The 11,649-nt window shown below is 42.2% G+C and overlaps 1 protein-coding gene across 1 annotated transcript; it reads right to left on the minus strand.

Moving 5' to 3' along the window:
• Window positions 1–486: 486 nt before the first annotated feature.
• LOC126547283 (uncharacterized) lies at window positions 487–6,434 on the minus strand. The gene is made up of 2 exons (XM_050195251.3): window positions 6,162–6,434; window positions 487–2,344 (listed from the first exon to the last, which is right to left on the minus strand). The coding sequence occupies exons 1-2, from the start codon at window positions 6,320–6,322 to the stop codon at window positions 2,008–2,010; spliced, it is 498 nt and encodes a 165-aa protein (XP_050051208.1). The 5' UTR covers window positions 6,323–6,434; the 3' UTR covers window positions 487–2,007.
• Between the last annotated feature and the right edge of the window lie 5,215 nt (window positions 6,435–11,649).

The raw sequence follows: 11,649 nt of genomic DNA on the forward strand, positions 1-11,649 counted from the left end.
TGCACTTACATACAAAGCCTAAGTTCAGGTGAACTGTGATTCACACATTGTTCATGCTCTTCAAATTCCAGTGCAAGTGATGCTGTGAGAAATTTGCTAGCTGTCACTGCTTCATGTAATGCACAAAACTGCAACGTTTATTTTAGCTTGAGTCTGCCAGTACAAAGGACCAAAAACAGCAGGGTAGGCTTTTTTTGTACTCCAAATGGAGAATGGTGTCAGCATTTTCTGAAACAGCACAATGCCACCAAATGCACTGTGAATGCAGCTCACAAGTGCCCATATTAGCAACTGCTTTAGGATCTTAATGTGGGTGAGCTGTTTAATTATTGTGGTCTCGCATGTGATACTAGCATAAATAAAGTGAAACATTTCTATCATATCTTAATGCAACTCTATTCCATGCCACCACAAAGTATTTTGTACTTCTTAGAAGCGAAGTTTCATACTGACATGAACACACAAAGATGAATGAAGCACAGAAGCTTCTGACAATTGGTTTTTATTAAACACACATTACTTTCAAGAAATACAAAACTATAACTTCTTTTCCATGCCTGGTTTACAGATCTGTGCTACTGCAGCACCAACTACCTTGATTGATGTTTGAAGGCCAATTAATCTGTGTTAAGTCATATAATCACATTTGTGTTGAGAATAGACGCACTTTGTCAATCATCCTATCTACACTATGCTGGTTCAGAATAACAAATTTCTTTCGCTTCTGTTTCACTGCCCCCATCATCTTCCTTGTTGCATTTAGCTGCACATAGCCTTTTTTCTTTCCCCTTTTGAAAGAGGATTACCTCAGAAATAAAAGTACAAGATCAAGCAGGTGTCTGCACAAGCTTCATCGTTAAAACTGCTTTATTTACAGAAACTGTAATCTGCTCAACTACACAAAATTACCTATAGTCTAGTAAATCTACATTCAACATGCAACAGGTTCAACAACTCTACAATTAGGGACTTCAAAATCTGAGCCAATGTCACAGAAGCATGTCTTCAGGATTGACATTTGTATCGATGGTAGTGCCCATCAATGCTGGTAGTTAAAAACAGGTTGGAGCGAAACGCACCCTCTTGGACTTCATACTAAGGGCCAATAGCAACACAACCAGCAATGTTTTTTAGAGCATGGCTTACAAACAAGAAAATGGCTATAAAAAGTAAAAAAAATACACCCTAGACAAAACATAAAGACATATGCATCCACTACCAACACAGCCAGAGCACAGAAGCTCCCATGTCTGCATGTGAGCTATTCTGCAGAAAGTAAAATTGCATCATATGGGGTCTGCAAGAATTATTATCAAAGGTTACCTTGCCACAGTCACATAAAGCTTGCAGAAGACTGATTATTAAAACAGCCCCAAACAGCTTGGCAGCAGGTGCCATATCTTGCCTCCAACAAGAGTACTACAGATGAATCTAAAAAATTGCCAGTTCTTGTCTACTTTTGCTTTCACAATTCAGCACTACCAAAACCAGTGCACATCGGCATAGCTGCCTGCATACACTCTGTGTCATGACTGAAGGCCACATGCTTAGGCACTGACACAAGGCAGTGTGTTCTTAAGGCAGTACTTTGCCTACAATTACTCTCTTCAACGAGTCTCAGCACTGTGAAAAAAGTTACCACATTACTACCAGTAATCAGAAAGTATTTTCCCTGCTTTCTGAAAACAGGCAGTAACTGTTGTTACGACAGTGTAACCCGATACACAGGTGCCATCCATATGTGACCCAAGACGAGGTCCCTAAATGCCAACATGAGGATGGCCTTAAGATCTCTGTGGTTTCAAGACACATGGATTAAATATTGCAGGGAGTCTTAAACAAAGTAGGCAGAAATCTTGACAAACAGACTTCTCAAACACATCTCACCGGGGCAACATCTTACTGGTACCAAAGCCCACTCATGCCAGCATTGACAGGCACCAGCAAGAACTTAACTCAAGCTGGTAGAGGTGCATGTTTCCAATGGGAAGATGGCAACACATCCCACTAGCAGCGCGGTGAGGTTGGTGATGCTGAGAAATCCTCTTCCGCAGGAGTGTCAAGGAAATCTAGGTACTCCATGCCGATGGCAAGAAAGCAAGCCGAAGTGGAGGCAGCAAAGAGGGAGCGCACAAGGTTGGAGTTAGGCAGGAGTGACTTCGTGACAGCCCAAAGAAGCACCGAGCCAAAGTTGAAGAGAACCGCCTGGTAGGCACTGTACATGATGCGGTGGTACGGTGGAGCTCGTGTCATGTGTGGCCGAAAGTAGACATACAGCCCAGTGCCAAGATGCGAATTGAAGAGAAGACAGTTTGCCACTGTCACACTCTGGTCAGGGTATAGCCTGCACAATGGGGGAAAACACATTAAGATATTGCACATATACATCCAATAACACTACTGTTTAGGAACTGTGCACAGCACAAGAATGACAAGCATTGTCTGTACATGCATGCATCAAATGTGAAATTAAATGTCAGAACTTTAACGGAATATGATATGCATATCAGAGCAAAAGGTATCGATACATAGACAGTCAGCTGTTAAATAAAGTACCATAACCACAGCATGCTGCACTCTCTACATTGTGGTGTTATCACAAAGGCATATGCTGCTTTAATGAGATTCACATGGAAAAATACAGGACCATTTGCACAGATTTAGTGAATATTAGATCATGTACTATTAGGAGTGTAAGGACATGTGGGATACAGGCACTTGCCTATGACATGCACTAGAGATTGTTAATTTCTGCTTTGACAAACTCTATTCAATGGGTCATCAGCATTATGCAACCACTCTAGCATGAGGCGACCTCATTTTAGTAAGAAATATGGTCTACTAGTGTGCTGTCTTCCAGTGCCTTATTATCAACAAGGCATCAATGTTTCAGTATTGTTATACAGAGCCTGATGTGCTGTTTCCTACACTTGCTCACATGGCAATTTCTACTTCTCCAAAAAACTATATGTGACTCCAGTGACAAGAAGCCAGATGCACTAGGCCTGTGGTCCCCTAACTTTATTCAACAGCTACTGAACAACCTTCAGTGAGTAATGGTGTGGGTTATCTGTGACTGTGGTTAATGAACGAATACGAAATCGAAGGGGAATTACTTCATTGAGGAAGAGACGACTCAGTGCATGTGAAACATGGGAGACTTATGACGTCATACTATTGCATCAGTGTAAACACACATATGGTGCACAAGCATGCCAAGCAAGTAAAATGATATAAAATAATATTTGCAGCTGCCCAAACTCTCCTTCAGACGCCTGACATGAAATGCCACTTGGAGTTCACAGTCATTCAGAGAGTGGTGCTAAATGGGTAGTTAGCGCTTCTCTATGTCTATCTTTTCCTGTTCCCCTGCTTCATGTTCTTCTAGTTCAGGGCACTGACACCACAATTTCAGCGTAGTCTTCGAATCGGCATTGACTTTTCAATGCAACTGTGTGTGAACAATTGGGATCCACACACCACACATGATAAATGTTCCACATACTTTCCTATACAATTAAAGCAAATCTGTAATAAAGGACCTAGTGTAACTGTGCTCGGCTGTCTTTTCAGATGTCTGCACAATCTTAAAACCGACTGCTTACACTATTATATCAATTCATCCTAATCATTTGCAACCTTCGATAACTGAATTATGTCAAAAAGAAATTTATATTTTCAAAGCAAAGGCACCAAATACAGCCACCAGATTTGTTGGGTCCTGCCAAACCGTTATAACGAACAGGCTTTACATTAGAAATAGTTAAATATATTAGGTAATCCTACATATCCAACCTGCCTATAACGAACCTATGCAAACTTTTGTGATGCCTTCATTATATACAGTTTTGTTATCTCCAGTGAGGAAAACAAGCAAGGAAGGACTCATTTGTGCCTGTGCCTTAAACTGTTCCTCAGCGTCACTAAGAATGGCAATCTGACGGGATTCGGCTCCAAGAATCTTCTGATACACTCCCAAACATTATCGTATGCATGCTCAAAAACAAAAGTAACAAAAAAGATTAGTAAAGTAACTCCACTTTTCATAGCATGCAAGCAGCTTTATCGTGCTGGCAGCAGACACTCCGAGTCCGAGATGTTCAGCACCCAATTTCTTACAAGCTAGTTATTTTACACAAGTATCGGTCAGTAAGTTTTGTGTGTTTAATATACATAATAACTCACTCTATCCAGGTGCGTTATATTCGGCTTTGATTGTACTTACTATAATTACGAAACTAGAAGTGAATACTGGAGTAAACAAAATTTTTCACTGAGAATGTGTACAACCTTGTGAAAAGATTTAGGAAAACGACAAGAGCTCATGAGAAAGTTCCTACAATGACCAGAACGGCAATCTTTCAATAAAGAGAACTTCATCACGTGAGCTTAGAATTGCAACTTTTGAACAACGATAAATGGAAACTCTTGAAATTTGCGATGACATGGTAAGTGTAATAACCATGCCACAAGATACACATTCTCAACAGCTGTCAGCAGGCTGCACTGAGATGACCCCAAAGTCATATCTGCCAACCCTCCTGAATACAACATACTAACAGTAAATGAGCCTTTAAAGTGCTGTGTGCTGCCAATGTGCTTTACAACAGCTGCATGCCGCTTTACATATGAGTGCAGTAAAGCTAGGGGGTATACTGTAAGTGTCCACCTACATGACATGTCTGTTTCGATTGCTGATTCACTGGGTTGGGGTACCAGCAAGAAGGAGAGAGGCAATCCCAGCCAGTCTCCTTCTCATTGGTACAGCCAGTCAACCAGCAATGACTGGAATGGACAGTCCACTAGGTAAACACTTACACAATACACCCCTCCCCTGGTCAATAAAGCTTGAGCAAAGCACACTAGAGCTCAAGCCTGGCAGAAGTGGGCAAGTTCACAACTTAGCTACCACAACACCCACGGCACTTTTCAGAACATTTAAGGAACAGTTTGCGTGAAATGCTGCCCAAAGCAGAAACCTTTACTAATTGGTCCATCAGCATCAAGGAATATGAGTGAGAAGGCATGCGAATTCAAGAAAATGACATACATATCAAGGGTGGCTAAACTATGGCTTGCAAAATGTTATATACTGCTCACAGCTGGCTGCTCAGTGCAATTTTGCTGCACACTAGCATGTCAGCTTTTACTACCTTATGGACTTCGATATCGGCCATTCTTGGAAGCTATAAACCAACTGTTATTCAGAAAAAAAAGAAAGACAGTAAATATGGCCTTAAGATAAATTGAGCCAATTATAACGAACAATATCCGTGTTGACGTGCCTCTGATCGCACACCGACATCTCATGATCAATGCAATGAAGTATGTAGAGCTCGTGCTGCATGCTTTTACTGACTTACTTTAGTACATACCATAGGAGTTTTAAACGAACCTGGGTGGAACCTCTGCCTGGGACCCCACATATACAACTTCAATTATTTAAACTTTGGCACTTGTCTGGCACTCCACACTTGTTAGTTCCTAGTTCTTACAAGTCTGCCTATTACCTCCTTTCATTAAACATTTTATGCACCCCTGTTTGTATTTAACCCTCCATTTCATTGTTCCTTGTGCACTCAGGTGTATTACGACAGCTTTAAATTCAGTTGGAGGTCATGACAGCTCTAGGACATTGCTTATGCAGCAACTTGTCAATGGGCATTACTATGGTAACTAACATTAAATGCAAATTCAGCTGGAAGCAACACCGAAGAAAGCATTCCGTTGAAAAAGAAGCAATCGCATAAATTTTAAGCACTCCTCGTTATAGACACAGCTAGACTGCGGGCATAGACATCGCTATGTCTTCGTTTGCAGCATTATAGATTACTGAAGTAATATTTTAACGGTCATGTCTGCGGGGAAGGCTATTTCATCCATGTGAAAATGTCACCGACAACACGGTAAGGCAAAAGCTGACTGTTTGCTCTCCATAAAACCACCTGAAAGGCTAATAGGACAATTACGCATCGCTCATGTCACCATCCCTTCTCTTCGTTATAAGCTATGACCGCTAAATATGCTGCTAGGTCACAAGCAGAAATCGACACGACACCACCTTTTCTGCTACAGTACACTTTGCTACGGTTAACAAGTGAGCAACTGAGGCTTGTCGTGAGCGTTTCTGGCAGCGTACACGGGGCACACTTGGAACGTACCTAGATAACAGCTCCGGTATGAACACGGTGACCGAAAACGTGCAGTAGCTGACTGCTCCAGCGATCGGCAGGTACACTTTGTAAATGTTGTCTGCCGTGAAGGGGGGAAGCCGCGCTATCCATTGTCTAAAGGTTGGCGTGCCTTCATCAGGTGTCGACATCCTGATCCAATTTCACGAGAGTTTATCAAAGGACAAAGCGAAACTCGCAGCAATGTGACTGCAGCTTGCCCCACGGTTGTCCCCCGGCGGTGCGGCACGCCTGTGTATCTCACGTTCGAACTAGACTTAAAATGCCAGCTTCCCTTTGGTAGCGAAGTGGTCAGTGCTGCCATCTAGCCGATGGGTCTGACTTGTCAGATGGCATTGTTGCGCTACGTTACGCAGTTGACGTGGTCGCGACGTGCGTGCGTGTGCATGGGTTTTCGTTTACCGAGGGACAAAGTATGCCATTTGCCCATCCACACACACTATATATATATATATATATATATATATATTATATATATATTTATATATATTTATTTATTTATTTTATTTATTTACAATACTGCTACTCTCATTTGAGAGCGTGGCAGTTGGGCGTTACAGTAGACATGTATATGAATACGCATTTAGGCAGTACAGTTAAAAAAAATGGAAGAAAAAAGAAAACAATTGCCCGAGGATGGTAATATAAGAAAGAAGCTGAGTTTAGAAACAATAATGCAAGTTTTCACATGACAGTTCATTAACATGATACTGGCATTTAAGAACACGTAATTAACTAGTTTATACATAAAATAGGAGCGAACTGAAAGATAACACTTAACGCGTGAAGAAATCTTAAAGTTGTGTGAAGGGATACGCTTTAAAGCATACACTTTGAGAGCGAGAAGACACGAATGGAAAAAGAAAGAACAATCTAGGCAAGCAATCAGCAGGAAATGGCAGTTACAACAACTATCTTAGGACTAGCAGTAGTACAGTAATGAAAATTTATTTTGGGAACATAGTGTACCTTATGTCCACATAACGACAATCAAACAAAAATGGAAAAAGAAAAGTGGGAAGTCGAAAGCAACACAATGCGAAATTTGTGACGATGACACGTGCGATGATAAATTGTTTTATTTACGCACTGCAGCTTCCAGTTGTGAAGTAAATTCGGACAACGATTCGATGGCGGTTATAGCAGAATCAAGTCGGTTCCATTCAGCAATTGTAAGGGGGAAGAATGAATACTTAAACGTGTCATTGTTGCATGTGTATTCTGTTAAAGTGTGCGCATGTTTGTTACGTGTTTTTCGAGCCTCAGAAAATGAAATGTACCTGGACACATCTATCTTATAGTTATTTTTTAGAAGCTGAAACAAGAACTTCAGGCGAGCGTGTTTTGCCCTGGTAGATAGCATTTGCAATCCAGACTGCGTTAGAAGATTAGTCGGTGAGTCAGTGCGTTTATATTTGTTGTGAATGAACCTTAGTCTTTCTTTGTACTGCCTCTAATTTTGTTATGTTAGTTGTTGTATGAGGAAACCAGACTGTGTTTGCATATTCGAGAACCGGCCTAACGAACGTTGTGTAGGCCAGTAACTTCGTTGATGTTGTAGAGAGCGCAAGGCTTCTTTTGAGGAAGAATAGTTTGCGTAATGCTCCTGCCGTGATATTCGAAATGTGTTTATCCCACCTGAGGTTAATGTAACTCCCAGGCATTTGTGTTGTTCAACTTTAGTTAGTGGTATGCCGTTAATCTCATATGTAAAGTTAGATGGTCTTGTTTTCCTTGTTACGGTCATGACCACAGACTTTTTTACGTTAATTGACATCTGCCAATTAGAGCACCAAGTAGCTAGAGTGTTGAGGGATGTATTAAGTGCGATGTTATCGTTATAATTAGTGATTTCCGTATAGATAACGCAGTCGTCGGCGAACAGTTTTATATTACAACCAATGTTAGCTGTGATGTCATTAATATAGATTAGGAAGAGTAATGGCCCAAGAACTGAGCCTTGGGGAACTCCGGAAGTAACGGTAACAGTGTTAGATGTCATATTTTCGTAGGTTACAAATTGTGAACGATTGGCTAGAAATTCTTTTATCCAGGCTGAAAGGAGCCCTTTCCCAACAACACTTTCAACTTTAGCGATTAATTTGTTATGGCATACACAATCAAATGCCTTAGAGAGATCAAGTAAAATCATGTCAGTCTGGCCGCGGTGATTGATAGTATATGCAAGATCGTGGACTAGTTCTGTTAGTTGGGTTATTGTTGATAAACCACTGCGAAAACCATGTTGGTAGGGAGACAAGAAGCCAATGCTCTCTAGAAAAACCGTTATGTGCTTTAAGATTATGTGCTCTAGAAGCTTACAGGGTGTACTAGTTAATGAAATGGGTCTAAAATTTGAAATTTCTGCTGTGTCGCCTGATTTATGGATAGGTATTATCTTTGCAGTTTTCCAGTCGTTCGGTAGCTGTGAAGTCGTGAGTGATTTACGAAAAATTATGCCGAGGTATCTACTGCACCATTCCGCATACCTTTTCAGAAAGTCGTTAGGTATCTTGTCAGGACCGCTGCCTTTTTTAGGGTCAAGATTAAGCAGAAGATTAAGTATGCCAGCGTCCGTAATGTGTAATTCGCCAATGCTTGCGCCCTGTCTCGTTAGAATGGGGGGAATAATGTTATTGTCTGTAGTAAATACCGATTGAAAAAAAATGTTATATGCGTTGGCTTTCGCAGTTTCTTCCTCTGGGCTTAAGTGGGACGCTTCTCTATCATTGGTGCGAAAGTGCCTCCAGAACCTTCCGGGATTATCAGTAAGAAAGCTCGGTAACTTTACATTAAAATAATATTATTTTGCTCGTTTGGCTGCAAGCTTGAATTCCGCGATGGCATTAGGAAGTTTCGTCACCCTGGATTCGTCTCCTCCTTTAATTTTTATTGTTCTACGCAGTCTTTTCAGACGGCGCTTTGCCTGAATTACTTCTCGGGTTATCCAGGGATTATTTTTTGGCGGCCGCTTGGTTTTAGTGGGCACGTAGTTCGTGACGCAGTAGAGGACGACAGATTTGAACATAAGCCAAAGGGAATGTACGTCAACAGAGTCATTGGAACCCATTTGGGAAAAAGGCTGGAACTCGTGGTCAAGGTATGTTAGTATGCTATTGTCATCAGCGTTTTGGAAGTCGGTTACTATGGACACAGGAAAGTGGGTAGTAATACCAACGAGTGGTAACACGCATACTGGTACGTCATGATCTGATATGCCACGAATTACGTCAGTTCGTACATGGTTAATATCGAAATGATGGCTGATAAATATTAGGTCAAGAATGTTTTGAGTAGTTCCCACTGAACGCGTTGGACGGGAAACAACCTGATGAATATTGAAGGTTAACAAGAGATCAAATAGTGCATCCGAGGCTGCTGACGAGTAGTGCATGTCATTCCAGTTAATGTCAGAAAGATTAAAATCACCCATAAGGGCGATGCGTGAACCATGGGCGTGATGTTGCATGTAGTCGTGAATGGCACTGATACACTCGTCACCCGAGTTCGGGCTCCGATAAACACACCCTAAAACAACGTTTCTACCTTCGCAAAGCAATTTACAAAATACCGCCTCAGCGTCTTTTACCTCTGGCAGAACGGAAAAAGCAAAACATTGTTTTATTAATAATGCCACTCCACCACCACGTGTGGGACGGTCTTTTCGGATAACGGAATAATTTGGCGGCGCGAACTCTTTATCAAGAATGTCGGATGTGAGCCACGTTTCTGTTATAGCTGCTACATCAGGTTCATAATCAATTAACAAGTTTTCAAGTGCCTGAGGTTTGTTGACGACGCTTCTAGCATTTACAGTGAAAAGTGTTAGTTCGCTGTTTTTGCGCCTCGGCGAGTTACAACACCGCTTTTGTCTTTTCCGGTGATGTTCGTTCCTTTGCCGGCACGGCGATTTTCTGACACTCTTTCTGAATCGTTTTTTTCTAGCGGCACTTTGTCATCCTGCTCGTTGCTCCAAACATACGGGCGATTGTTAATGTATAGTTTGTCGAAAACAAGCGAAACCTTTTCATTCTTTTGCCGGTTTACCTTCGCGCTGTTCCAAAGTTTTCTTCTGATATCCCGCACGCGTTTCGAAAAGTCTTCTGCAATAGAGAGTTGAGTGTCCTTAAGTTTGTACCCCCTTTTCAGTATTGTATACTTATCTCTAGAATCTAGTAATTTGAAGATTACAGGCCGAATCTTGTTAGGTTCTGCTCTCCCCATCCTATGTACGCGTTCGATGGCTACTGGTTTTAATTCCAGAGGGCCTTCAATAACGTCTTTATTCACTGTGCGTTCCAGTGTCAAGGGTGTCTCTCCAGTGGCTTCTGGTAGTCCGTATATTATCAAATTAGAGCGTCTGCTACGATTCTCTAGATCATCGATTTTATTTTGCAGTGATATTATTACCATATTCATGCTTGCTATTTGCTCTTGACAAGAATCAATTTTTTGTTCTAGGCTTGTCAACATGTTCAATTTCTTGTCGATTTCAGCTAGATGATTTTCCCTAATGTCTTTAATATCTGCGGCTATTTCCTTTAATTGTTGACTTATTTCGGGGCCAGGATTAGTTTCGACATCTCCGCCAAGTAATAGAAGCTTTAGCATAAGCACAACATGTTCAAACACGATACTACACAGCCTTGGGCACGGCAGCACTAACAAGAATGGGTCACTAGAGCGGATACATTTTCTGTATTGCTTTCTCACCTGAAGAATGAAGACAAACGGATTATTAGGTGGCTGCATTCCTTGAGTGCTGTCGTGCCCAATGAGCCCGGCTTCCGTGTGAACGGCTTTTATAGGCGGGCTGTGGGGTGGCGCTGAGCACTGATTGTGCGCCCAGCGATCTGCGCAGGTTGCCGACGAACGGTGCAGCACAGAATCCCATGACTCTATCAGCGTGACATCCGGCGCGTGGCAGCTGGTCACATTGAAGGTCTTTGTTCTCCCAGTCATTCCTGATGGTTCAAGGCCCGAACTGGCGTGAAGCAGCAGTCCGAAGAGCTGAAGAATGAAGACAAACGGATTATTAGGTGGCTGCATTCCTTGAGTGCTGTCGTGCCCAATGAGCCCGGCTTCCGTGTGAACGGCTTTTATAGGCGGGCTGTGGGGTGGCGCTGAGCACTGATTGTGCGCCCAGCGATCTGCGCAGGTTGCCGACGAACGGTGCAGCACAGAATCCCATGACTCTATCAGCGTGACATCCGGCGCGTGGCAGCTGGTCACATTGAAGGTCTTTGTTCTCCCAGTCATTCCTGATGGTTCAAGGCCCGAACTGGCGTGAAGCAGCAGTCCGAAGAGCTGAAGAATGAAGACAAACGGATTATTAGGTGGCTGCATTCCTTGAGTGAGTGCTATATATATATATATATATATATATATATATATAGTACTGAAGAGTGAAGGCACTGGGCAGTGGGCATAGTGCTTGTGCTGCTAGGCAAACACCCCC

This window comes from Dermacentor andersoni, chromosome 1, assembly GCF_023375885.2.
Source record: "Dermacentor andersoni chromosome 1, qqDerAnde1_hic_scaffold, whole genome shotgun sequence".
NCBI lineage: Eukaryota > Metazoa > Arthropoda > Arachnida > Ixodida > Ixodidae > Dermacentor > Dermacentor andersoni.

Bases quoted from the DNA above. Each gene is read 5' to 3' on its own strand.
- LOC126547283 (XM_050195251.3), bottom strand. From the start codon at position 6,322: ATGTCGACACCTGATGAAGGCACGCCAACCTTTAGACAATGGATAGCG. The intron at 2,345-6,161 runs GTACGTTCCAAG...CCCATTGTGCAG, and splicing joins ATACCGGAGCTGTTATCTAG to GCTATACCCTGACCAGAGTG.